The sequence below is a fragment of the Hippocampus zosterae genome, chromosome 5 (assembly GCF_025434085.1).
Source record: "Hippocampus zosterae strain Florida chromosome 5, ASM2543408v3, whole genome shotgun sequence".
In the NCBI taxonomy this organism is placed as follows: Eukaryota; Metazoa; Chordata; class Actinopteri; order Syngnathiformes; family Syngnathidae; genus Hippocampus; species Hippocampus zosterae.
In genome coordinates this window covers 6,715,914-6,732,472 of record NC_067455.1, presented here as the reverse complement: position 1 = coordinate 6,732,472, position 16,559 = coordinate 6,715,914, and the positions used below count along the sequence as shown (strand labels likewise).

General features: G+C 44.8%; 1 protein-coding gene across 1 annotated transcript; it reads right to left on the bottom strand.

Moving 5' to 3' along the window:
- Positions 1 to 1,929: 1,929 nt before the first annotated feature.
- Positions 1,930 to 12,923, bottom strand: onecutl (one cut domain, family member, like). The gene is made up of 3 exons (XM_052066484.1): positions 12,568 to 12,923; positions 9,106 to 10,252; positions 1,930 to 3,300 (listed from the first exon to the last, which is right to left on the bottom strand). Exons 2-3 carry the CDS (start codon positions 10,109 to 10,111, stop codon positions 2,990 to 2,992), a joined length of 1,317 nt encoding a protein of 438 aa, XP_051922444.1. The 5' UTR covers positions 10,112 to 10,252; positions 12,568 to 12,923; the 3' UTR covers positions 1,930 to 2,989.
- Positions 12,924 to 16,559: the final 3,636 nt, after the last annotated feature.

Genomic DNA, 16,559 nt, shown 5'->3' with positions numbered 1-16,559 from the left:
CCCTGGACCCCTCAAACCCTTGGAGACCTGATACAAAATAAATCAGATAAGAAAGACATACAATATTGGGGGGGCGGGGTCAGATTTTCTGAGCTGCTGGGTAAAAGCGGCGGCACCATAGCCAAAAATTAAATCAAAACGAGATTGATGGCTCTTGGGTTAATTTTGTCCAAAGACAAACCGAGTAGAGAGTTTGAAATGTCTTCACCTTGAACAACAACAATGTGTAGTGAAGGCCAAAAGGTCAAAAAATATCTGAGTTCGTGCGGAGAGCCGGGAACTTTTGATCTACCCTCTGCCGTTTGCTGAAAAACTCACCTATTTACTATTTTTGTACTATATCCAAAGCATCAAAATTAATTCTTTGCTGCCATCTCATGAAATCTTGGTGCTAAGGAACTATGTTGAAGACGGTCGAGGAGCTTCGTTTAGACAAAAGTAGTGCTTTATAAACCTTTTGGGGCAGGGGGGGCAGGGTGCTCGTGAATAACATGGGCTCATTGGACACATAAAAATACATTCTTTGCGTTGAAGAGAATTTTGCCCCAAACCAGAGCTGGACCATCTTGACCTTGGATTTCAAAAGCCCCAAAACCAAAGTCATAATTACCCATCTGGATGTGGCCTAAACTAGACTGAGAAGACTAGAAAGAGCTTCCCTTGAACAACCAGGAAATAAAACCAAAGAGGCAGTAAAAACACCTGGAAGTGCCCCCCAAGAACATGACCCCTTTTTGTTGGCTCTTTCGAGCCCCCCCCCCCCCCCCCCCCCCAAGGGACCCCGTTGGTACTGAGACTGTGGATGAGGACACAAGTGAGGTGTATGGGGGGTTAGGGTCGGGGTCACAAGCATGCAGGACCCAGGGGGACACGAGCACGTGACCTTGAAGACTCACGGGGAAGGTGGAGGGGAGGGTCCCGAGCCACCTCATCACCGCTAATTATTGTCATCATCAACATGATCAATATTCATAATTCATATCACGACATTCAAAGAAGCTTTGGCCTAGAAGAGCTGAGCACACACACAAAGAAACAGGCCGTCAAGATACTGTACGTAACATCACGGGAGGGGGCGAGGAGGGTGGGGGAGGGATTGTGGTGAGGAATCGAGGCGTCGGGGGTTCGAGAGTTACATTCAGGGAAGCAAAGTTCATCTTTGGTATTACGATGGGATTCTACAGCTAAAAGTGCCCATCGGATAAAAACACAGACATCATAAATAAACATGTACAATGGTATCGTTGGTGTCAATAAATAGGTGAATAAATTAAAGGGGGGGGGGACCCAATAAATAGACAAAAGATAAATAGAGTGGATGGGGTCACTTGGCCAAAAAGGGCGGTGACTTAAAGCCGTTTCCTTTGCGGACCAAAAACCATCGGCGTGTGCTTGACATCTGTACAAAAGAACGGTGGAAAGAATCACATTCCTTCAGTGTAAAAAAAAAAAAAAAGTAATTAATTAAATACAAAATAAAGACTGGCATGTGTGGCAAACAGAGAGAAAGTGTCAAACCCCCCCCCCCCCCCCCCCTTCCTTTCAAATACCTTGAATGGTTTTTGGGAGCCCAAAATGAATGGATTCTGTCCATGTCTTTGTGATTCAGTCAAGGCCATGGCATTGGGCGAGGGGGGTGGGGCTTCTCCTGTTACAGCGAATGATTGACAGCTGCGAGTCGAAGACGATACTGAGGCCTCAGGATGATTCCAGCCTTGCAAGTCGTTGGAGCCATCACCATGGAAACGCATGCTTTAAAAAAAAATAAACTCCTCGTCTTCCTCGTTCATCATGATTCTCCAGGAAAGGCGGAAGATAATAAACTAAATGGGAGAGGAGGAAGGGTCTGATTCAGGAAAAAATCACACACGACAGAATGAGAGAACGCTCAGCACATATGAGCAAACAGCAGCTCCTGATTGGTCAGGAGCGGGCGAGGCCGGAGGTGCACCAAAATTATGCTTGCTCCTGATTGGTGGAACCTCTCGCCGCCCACTAACCTACAAGAAGCCGACAAGATGGCCTCACGGAAAGGACTGTACAGTGGTACCTCGACTCCGTGACCAAACGCCACTTGATTTTTCATTTTTGAAATGAAAATGAAAACTTGCACTGTTTTGTAAAATAAAGATGAAGACATCACAAAATAAAAGGGAAAGAATTGAAGTGGTTTTATAATTAATTTATAATTAAGTCGATAATCACACACACACTTCACACAAACTTTTTTGTGTGTTTTTGTGTGTTGATGTTTCCCTTAAAGGGGTGTGGCTCAATTCTAGACTTGAGACCATCCAGTTATCATGTGGTTTTAATTCACTGTGTGTTCTCATTGCGCATTGAGAATGTTACCATTTTGTATTTGTGTAATTAAAAAAAAACATTTGTATTGTTAAACGATATTTTTTAAGTAATAAAGACAAAAGTCATTTGTGTGTTGAGTGCCTTTAAGGGGCGTGGCCAAAAGAGTAAAATCAGGAGCCGCAGCTAGTCGGAATGTTAGCATGCTCCTTGCAATTGTTCTCATTTTGTCTTTGTGAAAAATAAAAGGTCACAAACGTGGACATTTGTGTGTTGTGTGCCTTTAAGGGGCGTGGCCTAGTGAGTGACAAGATCCGGAGTACCACGGTCGCTCTAAGCGTGCTCGTATCTTCTCAATGTGCGAGTGTTTTCATTTTGTTTGTGTGGGCCTATATCTCCCGTTTAATAAACGTCTGAACGTACATCCGCGATTTACGTTCAGAAACAAAATTAAACAAGCAATGATTCGCAAAAGTCAAGGTACCACTGTACAAGCGGGACCGTCCGCCCCGCACTTGTATCAACGCGGCGCCCTCCCCCACCTAGCCACACTTCAGGGCGCCCGCCCTACGCTTTGGTTTGAAATGATGGCTCACGGCTGCTTCCGCGCCTTCAGGAGGACATTTCATGCCGGCCGGTCACTGCTCAGACTCGGCTCCGTGTCCCCGTGCCGCCCGCCCCGCCGCCATCACGCCGTGCTGCACGACACCGCCGAGGACGAGGCGCTGGATCCCGAGGACCCGGTGGAGGACGGGCGGCCCTCGTCGCTCCACTTGTTGAGATTGCGGCGCCGCGCGTTCATGAAGAAGTTGCTGACGGTGGAGAGCTCCAAGCCCAGCTGCTGCGAGATGGTCACCTGCAGGTCCTTGGTGGGCCGGTGGTTCTCCCGGAAGATGGCCAGCAGGGTGCGACGTTGGAGGTCGGTGAACACCAGCCGAGTGCGCTTGGGCCCCTGGTTCCTCTCCAGCTTGCTCTGCTCCTGCTCTTTCCTCTTGCAGGCTGCGCAGTGGGTGGGAACGCAACGACGAGACAAATTAAAACAAAAAGTCCAGGCAGCTAACGAAGACAAATGGATTAAGTGCGGGCAAAGTGGATTTGTCTGAAGGGAAAGCGCTGAGGTCGGCAAACCGGACGCCTCAAAAAGAGACGAATCAGCAACTTGTGTCAGGAAAGGCATCGGCGCACGCGTCCAGCAGCTTTGCGGCGATTCTGTCGGGCACTCGGATGCCTTCAGTGACACGCTAACTGATCATAATAACTGCATGAGCTGACAAGACAACTCAATGTGCTTCACACAAACAAAAGCAGAAGATCTATTGACACCTATTTAATTCAAAATCCCCCGATCCATCCCCCACCCCCTCCCAATTTCAGCCTGCTAACATTACATTTTCTCAGATTCTCAGTCATCCTCCATGAAAGCTGTCTTCGCATTGAATACAACTACCATATTGGCCCGAATATAAGACGGCCCTGATTATAAGACGACCCCCTTTTTTTCAAGACTCACATTTGAAAAAAGACTTTTTGAACACCAAATTCATTTTTATACAGAAAAGAATTACATTACATCATAAACAAATGACGATAACAATATATTTGAGAGAAAAAGCATGTTATTTTGACCCATTTAAATCTTAATATCTGAACATTTAAACATGTAAACTAAAGTGCAATCACATTCGGTAATGAATGGCTTCTGGTTTTTGAAATGTAAATGACATCATAACTTCTCCTCAGCTGCCGGTTAGCCTGGCCGATCTTCGACCCACTTTTCTCCAGATTGTCGCTGCGTTTCTCCATTTTCTGTTATCTCTTGTATTATTTTCTTCTATTTTGTTACTTACCGCTATTTTTTATTTTTCTTCTTCGTGCTACCGCAATTTTTATTTTTATTCTTCTTGACAGGGGTTCGCTTCGGCCTTGGGAGTCAAGTTCAGCATTCGCTTCAATGATATCTGGCGCCATCAAGCGTCATGAATGGGTATAATTTCTAGACCCCGAATATAAGACGCCCCCCACTTTTTCAGTCTTATTTCAATGCAAAAAAAACCCCGTCTTATATTCGGGCCAATATGGCAAAGCTCTTGCAAACATCGGCTTTTACTTTGGGAATCATTTTTGCCTCATTTCTGATATTTGAACCACCTTAATCATTTAAGTTTGTGCATTTTCTGCATTTATTGTCAATCTGAAATAATGTCCTGTTTTTGAATTAAGGGATTTTAAAAAAATCTGATTTATCAATAAATAATACAAAAAATATAATCAAATAATAGTTAGTTGCAACCCAAATACTTTCACAGTTACTACAGTGATACGTTTACCCAGGATTGTAGCCATTGAATATTTTAACAATTATCCCATTGATTAATTGAGCAATGTGCAACATGTGAAATGCAGGTATTATTTTCTCCACTTGGGGTCATCATCCTCACATTCTACTGTTGTATCTGTGACTTTGAGTGTGTGTGGCTTTAAAAGGTGGGAACCGGCCTTGGTGAATCAGCAGAATGAGTGCGTAGAATTGGCTGGCTGTTAACTAGCTAACCCGTAAACGACTCCTCGTGTCATGTAAACAAAATAACAGCTGCGCCTCAACCGATAGGCTGGAGATATCAGCTCAGTGTGACCTTCAAACTCACACACGCACACGCCACACAAACACTCCATTAAATAAATGAAACAACCTCAATGGATTCGCTTCATTTCGTCATCCCCAAACATCTCATTCCAAGTTTCTTGGTCATTCGCCAGGGAAACAAGCGGGATCTCAGCGCCGCCTTGTTCTCCGTCTTTCTCCTAGGTGACTCTATTACAACCTTCGGACATTTTAAAGTATGACTAAACAACGATGTGACACGCTCACTGCCATGTGATGCTTAAGGAGCGCCAACAACATGAGATTATGACAGCTATCTATCCATTTTCCGAGTCGCTTCTCTTCACAAGAGTCGCAGAGGGTGCTGGAGCCCATTGCAGCCATCTTCGGGCAGTACGCGGGGGGCACCACATAAAGTCAAACTCTTATCCCTAACCCCCAATGAAAACCCTAACGCTGAAGTAACCCTAACCGCTCAAACAAACCCCAACTCCAATACCAACCCCTAACCCTTACCCGAACCCAAACCGTAAACTTAACCTAACCCTAAACCTAAACCTAATTCCTAAAACCTAACCCTGACCCATCACCCTAACCGTGAACCCTAAACCAAACCCTAAACCCTAGCCCTGACCCTAACACTAGAGACTAACCCTAACAACTAGCCCAAACCCTAACTTCTCACCCTAACCCCCAACAAAAACCCTATTCCCTAAACCTAACCCTAACCTCTGATCCTAACCCTACCCCCTAAACCTAAGCCGTAGCCCTAACCCTAACCCAACCCTAACCCTCACTCCTAACCCAAACCTCCAACTCTAACCCTGACCCTAATCCCTAACCTCTAACGGGAACTCCAACAAAAACCCTATCCATAAACATAACTCTAACCTTGAACCCTAACGCTAAACTAACCTTAACCTTAACTCTAACCCTAATCCTGAACCCTAACCCTAGCCACTAGCCCAAATCCTAACTCTAACCCTAACCCTTAACCCCTAACCCTAACCCCTGACCCGAACCCTAGCCCAAATCCTAACCATAATCATAACCCCTAACACTTAACCCTATCCCTAACCCTAACCCAAAACCCTAATCTTAACCCCTAACCCAAGGCCCTAATCTTAACCCTAACCCTAAACCCTAAACCCTAAACCATCAAAACTACTTTGTATAAATACGCAATCTAATTGCACACAATGTTACCTCATCTAGAGCAGTTTACAATCAATAATGATCTAATGTCATGACAAAAACCCATTAAATGTCAAATGATATACGTCACACTCACCAGCCATGCTCATGCATGCAAATGACTGCTCCTGGTGTGTTTTGCTCGCTGTCTGCAACCAGTTTTGGTCCGACCAACCGATCGGATGGAAAGGATGAAAAAAAAGCTGACATCGAGGCCAATTTGAAACCCGAATAGTTGAAGAAACAGTTTGATTCCATTCTCAGTTAAAGTTTACTTAATTAATTGAACTTTGCTCATCTTAATTCTAAGCCAAAATGTGTTTGGTTTGCAATGCTTGAAGCCACATGCTTGCTGATTATCTGATCATTTAAATCAAGTGTGTTGCAACAGGGATAATTGGAAAACATGCAGGACAGTGGCCCTCCGGGACTTCAGTTGCTTTAAGCAATTGAGATATGAACAGAAACGGTGCAGCCGCAACTGTAGACAGACAATGTAACAGTACTCACAGGCATATTTTTCTTTGTCTTCCGCAAAAAAAAGAAGAAAGAAAACAACTAATGTTACTGCAGATTACTGAGTCATTTCCAATAATTGTGAAACTGTTCTTTATTTTTGTCTGGATGACAATACTATACTGCTGCCGAGTGTCCAAATCACACACACTAGAAGGAGATTGGCTTGTTCCAAAGAGGAATGATATGTCGTAATAAAAATGGCAACACAATAGCGATGGCTAGTTAGAGTGCAGGGAGAATTTACGGCCTGTTGTGGGAGGGCAACCGGGATGGGCGGGGGGGGGGGTTGGCGTCCTGGTCCGCTTCCTCCCTGCCTGGCCATGGCGTCGGCGGTTGCGGTGGCCATTAAGTAAATGCTTGCTCGCACTGTAATGGCGCGTAAAAGGCTCACAATTGGCGCGCAATAAATCGGCGGTGGCTGGCTGACATAAATATTACCCCCCTTCCCCCCCCGGGCATCTTATGATGGTGAGAACAGCCGCTAATCGTGATGTACGCTGCGTCTCGTGTTGCGCAAACGTGATGGAGAGTCCTTGAGCGCCCATACCCCAAACCCCCACCCCGATCCCTTCCCCCCACCTCAGGGTAGCTCTGGCCTCCCCCCGCAGCCCACACAGTAGCCCCCCTCTACCACACCAACACCGCCCCAACCTCCCCATTGCTTTGTGGGCCAGCGGCTGATAGAAATTATTGATTAAATGTGAGGAGCTTAGACTCGGCCAGGCTGGTTAACTCTTGCGTGACCGCATGGCTGAATTAAAAACAACAGTCATGTGCATTTTTGCTTAGAAATCACAATATCCAAACGGGCTTGTCATTAGCCACGAGTGGTTCGTGAAACAATTATGACCTAAGTACAGTTCAGTTGTATTTCACTTTTAAAATCGATACATTTTTGTGTTATCTCTAATGGTTTGTTTTCAAACATTTATTTAGTGAATGGAATCATTATTTTAGAACAGAGTTGCGGCAGATTTTCGCATTTTTGCTCAAATGTTGAAAAAAATAATCATTTAAATACATTTTATATCTTGTAATAGTCAACTATTTTTCTTCTTTTTGCAGTTTATATTATAGAGATAAAAAGAGTGTTGTAGCTTGAAACATTTATTTCCAATTGTGCAGTATAACATAAAATTCCTGAAACCTGACATTGTTAAAAAAATGTATAAATAGGTTTTGGAACAATCATGTGGATTTAAATTTTTTTAAATGTGAGATTTATTCATTTAATTTTTGTTACATTTAAGTTTTTTTAAATGTGTGCTGTTTTTCAACATTGTTTGTCAACTTATTTTCTATTACTTTTTTTAATGCAGCCGTGTTTAATTTTATTTTTTTAAATATGCATCGGCCCAATAAAAGTGAAGGCGGGTCACAAATGGCCCCCAGGCCGGACTTTGAACACGGCTCATTTTGCATTTTCCTCATCTGCGGATTCCCACGTCCTCCACTTGGAGTGACCGTCCCAATGGCCTCCTCCAAACACTCGAGGCGTCGTGCCGTATATCATTCGACCGCTAAATCCCGGGCTCACCGGTGAGACGTGTTTGGACAAACGTCTCGGCAGATAAACGCTTATTTGACGAAACAACATCAAGGAGAAGTGAGAAAGGAGACGCGGGAAGCCTTCCTCAGAATGCTAATTCCCATCTGGAAATGGCGGCCGAGGCCGGCTGTTCTTTCCCATGGTAATCAATACACACTTGTAATTAAACAAAAGCGCAATCGGCCAAGAGGGGGAAAAAAAAAAACAATAGTCCCTGCCACCACCACGAGCACCGCAGCCCCCCCTCCCACCCCCGTTAGGAAAAAGTCTGGGCTCTCAAAGCGGTCCAAAATGTTGTTTCTTTCTTTTACTCTTTTTTAACATTTTTTTTATATTAAACCAGTTTGGTTAGAATGAAGGCTCCCAAACTGATTTCGTTAAGCTCAGGATGAGACAGGAAGTGTGTGATGTCATAAGCAGTGGAATACTTTTTGTAGTCTTTTGCAGTCTTTTAGAACATGGACAAGTAGACCAAAGATGCTCTCGCATCCGTGACCACGTCTTACAACATTCTATGAGCAGGATCTTTCTGTTTGGAACCTAATTCCATGAGGAACAAACATTGCACGAGGAACACAAATTGTATGTGGAACGACATTCGATGAGGACCAATGAGGAAAAGCATTTTATGGGGGAACGTCCTTCTACCAGGAGCATTTTTCAATTGTGACCTTTATTCTACGAGGGAATATCCTTCTGTGAGGGGCAGCAATCTACAAAGGGGCATCTTTCTATTTGGAACTTTCATCTACAAGGAACCTCATTCCACGAGGCATATGATTCCACCATATTGTTATTCCTGAACAGGTTTCCATGAGGAATCGCTTCCATGGGGGACAAGATTCTTATCGGAGCATCTTTCTACTGTATTGGGAACACTGAACATGGATGCCGTTATTCCACTTACAGTATGTACGTGTGCGTGTGGTTGCGTTCTCACCCTCGAGCCGGAGCGAGGCCATCCTCTGGAACTCGGGCTCCTGCAGCCATCGAGACATCCTTTTGAAGGTCTCGCGTCCGGACTTGAGCTTGGCCCAGGGTTTGGGGTTCCTCAGGAGATCGGAGAGCGTCCCCTGCGAGCGGCACAGAATGCGCTCGGCAAAGATGGCCTGCGGGATGCTGTAGCGCTTCAGCTCCGTGATGATCCTCTGGGCTACGTCACGCGTGTTGATCTCCTCGCCGCCGCCGCCGCCGCCCCCGCCCCCTGGGGACCCGCCACCCAAGGTGCCGTCCCCCGGGGAGGACGTTAGGGAATGCAGGTGGTCCGCGATCTTGGCAGCCGGCTGGCTGGGGTGGTGGTGCGCCTGGTAGTGCTGGCTGTAGATGTGAGGGTGATGGGCCGACCCGTCCATTTTGTTCAGCTGGTGCCCCATGGACATGTCGCCGGCACCCAATCCCGGGGGCGACATCTCTCGCCCGAAGTCCGAGGTCCTGCAGAAGAGGCTCCCGCCGTGGACGTCGTAGCCACCGTGGAGCATCTGTCCAGCGCCGCCACCTCCGGCCCCGCCGTTGGGACTTCCATAGCTGTGCATGGACCCTAGACCCGAAGTGGGCGGCGTCAGACTCTGGCTCATGGCGAGATCTTTGGCGTAGGGGTTGTAGAAGTTGGCGGAGAGGCCGGCTCGCTCCTCGCGCATCAGCGTGAAACTCCCGATGACGTTGCTGACGGGGAGGCAGGGGTGGTGGTGATGGTGGTGGTGATGGAACTTGTCATCGAAGGGCTGCAAGGGGGTCAGCGTGGTGTAGGTGCTGCCCGAGCCGGACGGGGAGTCGCCGCTGTAGCCCAGCGCCGACATGGCGTGCTCGAAGGTTGGCGGAGGGGCCCGTGGCTCGGGTTCCAGAGGGGGGCCGGCGCTCAGTGGGGGACGGGGGAAGGCGGCCGAGAGGTCCCGCGAGTGCAGCTCGGCGTGGCCGTGCAGCGACATCTCTCCCAGACTCCCGTCCATCGCGGATGGATTTATCGATGAGTCCGAATGTATTGATTTCTGGCGGCTAATTAATGATGTGAGCGCCGTTAAGTACTTCCTCGCACTCCCACGCCACCCACTGGAGGACCCTCTTCTTCTTCTTCAAGTCTCCTTTTGTGCCTGCACGAGACAACAGGACAGTTAGGCGTTGCAAAAACCAAACAGCATTCGGGCCAAATTCATGTTTTCTATCATTCTTACACTTGAGTGGATGTGTTGGGGTTTTGTTTTTTTTTTCCAAAAGATGCAAGGGCCACTTTGAAGTTGCTTGACTTGAAATTGTTCCACAAGGTAAAACCGATCAATCAAGGAAGAAATTACTTATTTTTAAAAACCACGACTGCTAAAAGTGAGAAGGCAAATTGTTTTGGACTTGGGGTTTTTTGAGTGGCCTGTGTCCCTGTCTCCCACTGAACACTGGTGTCAAACTCAAGGCCTGAGGGCCAGATCTGGCCCACCACTTCATTTTATGTGGCCCGTGAAAGCAAATCAACTTCCTGGATGCCTGTTAAAACCTCGACCAAAATTTAAAATTCTCATCTGTAATAAATACGAGACATATTGTCAGCATTTTCGTGCAAACAAAGCCCCTCATTACAGTAACTTAAACAAGAGTTGAATAAACCATTGTCATTTACTTTTTAAAATTTGGTTTCAGTCAAGGGAAACGGTAACTACAATGTGGCCCACGACAAAAATGAGTTTGACACCCCTGCACTAGAATATGATCCCACCAAGCAGCAGCTGAATCCCAAACCAACATTCAAAGTCAAAATGAGATCAATCCGAACTAAGATGACCAGACTTGAGAACCTTTCATGTGAAAATCGGACCTTGACACTCAGAAGAAAGTGGTGGAATGTGTTTTTCGGAAATTGAATTAGAGAGAAATTTGGTCTACTATTTTAGCTGTAAATGTATTATGTAAACTTGTCAGTGGTACTAGCGCTATTCCCCATTCCACATGTTAGCTTAGCCTCTTTGCCATGTATGATTAGATCGAAGACTTGCTGTGACCCTGCTCTTCCTTTTTACTTGGCTTCCCTTCACGATGACAGCCTTGGCAAATATTCATTCATTCATCTTCCGAGCCGCTTGATCCTCACTAGGGTCGCGGGGGGTGCTGGAGCCTATCCCAGCTGTCTCCGGGCAGTAGGCGGGGGACACCCTGAACCAGTTGCCAGCCAATCGCAGGGCACACAGAAACGAACAACCATCCACGCTCACACTCACACCTAGGGACAATTTAGAGTGTTCAATCAGCCTGCCACGCATATTTTTGGAGTGTGGGAGGAAACCGGAGCACCCGGAGAAAACCCACGCAGGCCCGGGGAGAACATGCAAACTCCACACAGGGAGGCCGGAGCTGGAATCGAACCCGGTACCTCTGCACTGAGAAGCCGACGTGCTAACCACTGGACTACCGGACCGCCGCCTTGGCAAATATATGAGTTGAATTCATTTAAGACGGGTGGGCGGTCAAAAGTAGGAATCACATAGGGGAGGGGGGGGGGGGGTTCGACCTTTATCCACATCTAACAGCAAAAGGCTCTACAGCTGTGTACTTGATCTTTTTGGCATCTGTTAAAGAAGCTCGGCTGAGAATATACAGTCTTCTGGTCGTCTTCTGATCAAATTGCAAGCATTAAAGACCCGGCGAAGATTTGTATACAACTTTTCAGTTGGTGCCATGACCCGGATCCCCACTTTATCGACAGCTACGCTACAAATACTGCCCACCCCAACAGATTTTTTTTTTTAAATAGCATTGCGGGCCAAGTCAAAAGTTATTTCTCCTGTATGCCACGGGCCACAAAAAAAATAGATGGCGGGCGCCGTGCTGGTCATCCTGGATCACACCAGGGGGATGTCGGAGCCTATCCCGAGTGACTTTAAACCATAGACGGGTTGCCAGGCAATTACAATCTAGATCGAGAAAATAAAGCATTCACACTTCGGTTCTGCAGGCCATTTAGTGTTGCGGGGGTCAACTGGAGAATGTCCCAATTGACTTTTGGTGAGAGAAGTGGGATCTAATTGCCACTCAATCGCAGGTCACATTTTAGACAAACAAGCAGTCACACATTGACGCTGATGAATAATTTGGAGTCTTCACTCCAACGAAGCTGCCCGTTTCTGGAATGTGGGAGGAGAGAACCTCACACAAGCATGCAGGATTCAAACCTCGAATTGAAGTGTGAGACAGAATTGCTGCTAACCACTAACGCACCGTGCCGTGGGGGCAGAATTCCAACAACAAACCAACCGCGTCCGAATCCGCGTTCGGACGAGTATACCGCGCAAGCGTTTTTTTTTCTCCCCTCAAACAAATGACCGCATTTCATGGTAGTCTATCATAAAATGTGCACAAAAATAAAAGAAACAATCCAAACAAGCAAATATAAATAAAAAGGAATCGAAATGGTGCACTATACCTTCAGCGCGCATCCACGCTCGATGCTGCCGAGCATCTCCTTGCGCCGAGCGACGTGCACACGCACGGTCCAAAACCCACCCACCCCCACCCCCCGCGCCCCCGTCAAGCTTTTTTTTTTTTATTTGTGTTGCTCTCCACCCAAAACCGAAAACAAATGTGCGTTTATTTCTCCGTTTTCTTCTGCTTTTTTCCGCCCCTCGTAATTTTTCTCCGCCTTCGTTCGCGTTGGTCTACAGCTGCTCTGCGGCGCGTTTTCTTTCATTATCTGCCGAGATCTTCTTCCTCCTCCTCCTCCTCTTCCTCCTCTTCTTCTTCTTCGCTCTGCCAGCCACTTCATCGATCTCGGCACCAAGTCTTTCTCCTCCTCCTCTTCCTCTCCACCCTCCTCTTCCTCCCCCGATCGTTCCCCCTCCCCTCGGTGCGTCACCGCGGCCTTAAAATCTGACAGATGTGCGATGAAATTCCTCCTCCAATTAACCCTTTCTCTCTAGGGGGGGTGCTCATGGAGGTGGAGATGCAACCCCCCCCCCCTCCACACACACACACACAACCCCACCCGTCTCTTCATCTCAGGTTGAGTCCTTCCATCTCATGTTCCACTCCAAAAATGTCGAATTCAACCATTTAAAAACCTTTTGAAATGCACACTCGTCAAGACACTTTATTAGGTACACCATCCAATGTAATCCAACCATCCGTTTTTCTCATCTGTTTATCTTCACAAAGGTCGCGGGCGTGCAGGAGACTATCGCAGCTGTCTTCGGGCAGCAGGCGAGGGACACCCTGAACCGGCTGCCAGCCAATCGCAGGGCACGCTGAGACGATCAAACACCCACACTCACAATCACACTAAGGGACAATTTAGAGAGTTCCATTAACCTGCCATTCATGTTTTGTCTTCTTTTGGGAATGTGGGAAGAAGCCGGAGTACCCGAAAAAAAAAAACCCACACAGGCACAGGGAGAAGATGCAAACTCCACACAGGAAAGGAAGGCTGGAATCGAAACCTCCACCTCTGCCCTGTGAACCAGTCGACCACCGTGCCGACCAATGTAATCCAATTCGGAGGGGTGGGGAGGGAAATCAACATAATCGTTTTTTGTTTTTTAAATATTAAGTTAACGTTATCTCGTACCCAATTATAAAATTATAATATTTGTATTTGTGTATATATTATATATATATATATATATTGGGGGAGGTATTTACGTATTTGAACAATTTAGTGCAGTTTCACGCTATTCCTCGTGTTTTGGACACCTGCATCAACTGCGGTGTCAAAATAATATTTTTTTAAGGGCAAAATTTGGGGTGATGCGTTGCTTGTCTGTACCTAATAAAGTGGCCACTCTGTGTATTTGAACCAGTGAACAATTGAGTCCCGTTCCTCATATTTTAGTCAGCTACTAAGTGGCGTTATGATGACGTCATATTTTTAAGGCACATTTGGGGGGGGGTGGAAGGGGCTTAGGGTGGGGGGGGTCAATTGAATCTCCTTAAATGGTGTACCTAATGAAGTCGCTCTGCTTTCACACAAGCCTATGTATTCATATCATATGTAGTTACAATATGTTGAACAATAAAAAATAATGTGGTGAGTGTTTTGTCAACAATTACTGTGCATCCTGTACCAAGAAAATGCAAAAAAGTCTAATATTAGACTTCATTTACAATGAACGTTGTGTTCTATTATTTGTCATATTTTAGATGGATTTCTGCATTGGACATCAGTAGATGGTGTACCTAATAAAGTGACGTGATGAATGACACAATATGTAATAAAAAAAAACTATATATATATATATATATATATATATATATATTATATATAGGTTTTTTATTACATATATATATATATATATATATATTTGGGGGGAAATTATGTGTAATTTGTTTTAATAAAAAAAACATATTTTTGAGGTGATTTTGCTCATGTTTTCTTTGCTCCTCTGCTTTGTTTTGTACGATCATTTTCCTCATCATAATAGTCATTATTAATGTGTCCCCCCCCCCCCCCCCCCGCTGCCCCACGTGATAAACGGGTTCATCCAATCGACGCTGCGCGTGCACTGCAGCTGATGCCACGCGATCGATCGGCAAGCTCGAATGGGGCGTGCACGCGCATCAGGGCCTAAATTGAGAGGGGGGGGGGTGCTTGTAGAAGCTTCCCATGGGGACTGGAGTTCAAAGTTCAAACACTTTCTTTTTTTACACTAAGTTTATACTTGTGAATTATGAATCGTATTAACATAATTTGCAATGGAATTTGTTGATGGACGATCGTCAGGTTTCCCAGCAGCTTATTGGCCCGAAAGGTCAGGGAAACGCTTGCTTGACGTTTCACGTAGTGCGTGCCATAAAACAAACAAAAGGATTTCGGAGAGGGATTCGTTTTTTTTTCGTCACAGTTCAAAATTATCGAGTGAAACAATATTTCATCAGAATTGAAAAATTTTGTTTTACCTGTACTGTAAATGCACATGCAAGTGTTGCATATTCGTCGCAGAGACGTTTTGGAATGAAACCGAAAAGAATGCAAACAAAGTCTGTTTTCGCGTATTATATTTAAATCTGCAAAAATGCAGACTTTGATGTCGCACATTAATCTTAATAGCACATTAACAAGGGTTTCTGTCACACACACACACACACAAACGCACACACAATGAGAAGAAATATTTCTTTTAGCACTGTGTGACTTTATTGTGATCCCATTAAACAATTGAATGACACAGTACACCGAAAATGTTTTTGTTCAATTTACTCAATATTATTTAGTCAGATGATATCACAAACTAAAATCGTCTGGACCCAGATTTTTTTTTTTAGGTATGTATGGTCTACTGAAAAAAAAAGTGCATCTGTATCGAGGTTTTATTAAATACAACGCTTTTACAAAATCAAATTGAGTAAATTCACCCGAAATCTCTTCAAATCAAATAACGTGAGTGCAATTTGTCATTAATATCTCTAGCCTGCAGCATTTATGTTCTCGCTCATTTTAATGCCTCTTCACTGAGTTTTTTATATATATATATATATATATATATATATATATATATATATATATATATATATATATATTTAAATAACGCATTTTAATGTAACTTTCTTCTTTTTATTTTACAAGCGGATACACCATAATGGACATTAAACTCCACCTGCTTTTTGACAAAAAAAAAAAAAACATGCACACGTACCTTTAAAAAAAGATGGAACACTGCAATATACCTCCAACCTGAAATTAGAAACAAACTGTATCCAGCAAAATAAAAAAGACAAAACAACGAAATGAACAAAAATTTAATTGTGAGCAGAAATTTTCTCAACTAATTTCAGTTCTATTCGAAGGAACGACAACTGAATTGAAACAAATCGATATAATCGGCGCCTTTAATAATCCGGAAGGACATTTCGTTCCATATGTTCAACAGAAACATTTGCAATTCCTTCGTTAAATATAACAACATTCAAGACAAGCCTTGGTTTCCCTCCAGTTTCACCCCTTATTTTTGTTTGTTTTAATGTCTTCCGCTTCGCCAAGCAATCAATAAAACGAAGCGCGCGCGCGCTGCCCAGTTAATCAATACGTGAATTAATTGCGCTGGATTAGTGAGAAAAAGGAACGAACGGAAACGCCAAATAAAAAGATGTGTGTGTGTGTGTGTGTGTGCGTGTGTGTGTGTGTGTGTGTGTGTGTGTTTTGAGAGTAGATTCTCGTGACTTCACACGTAGAAGATCAGCTGCGATGGGAAGTTAATAAGCTAAAATTTAAAAAAAACCTGACAGAACAAATGCGTATTTATTTGAATGTACTTTAATTTTTGTTCTTTTTTCCCCTCAGCGAAGCTCGTGCGCGCGCTCACGTCATCGATCGATCAACCGTTACTGCAAAACAACAACAACAACACCAACAAATTCAGTAATTAAAACAAATCATATTTATGAGTATTTTTTCTGCTCATTTATGTTTTTACTTCTCGGGCTTCA

What these genes read in the sequence shown, in the direction of transcription:
- onecutl (XM_052066484.1), bottom strand. Translation starts at nt 10,111, where the DNA reads ATGGACGGGAGTCTGGGAGAGATGTCGCTGCACGGCCACGCCGAGCTG. An exon ending in GGCCTCGCTCCGGCTCGAGG is followed by an intron (nt 3,301 to 9,105) that starts GTGAGAACGCAA and finishes CCCACTGCGCAG; the next exon opens with CCTGCAAGAGGAAAGAGCAG.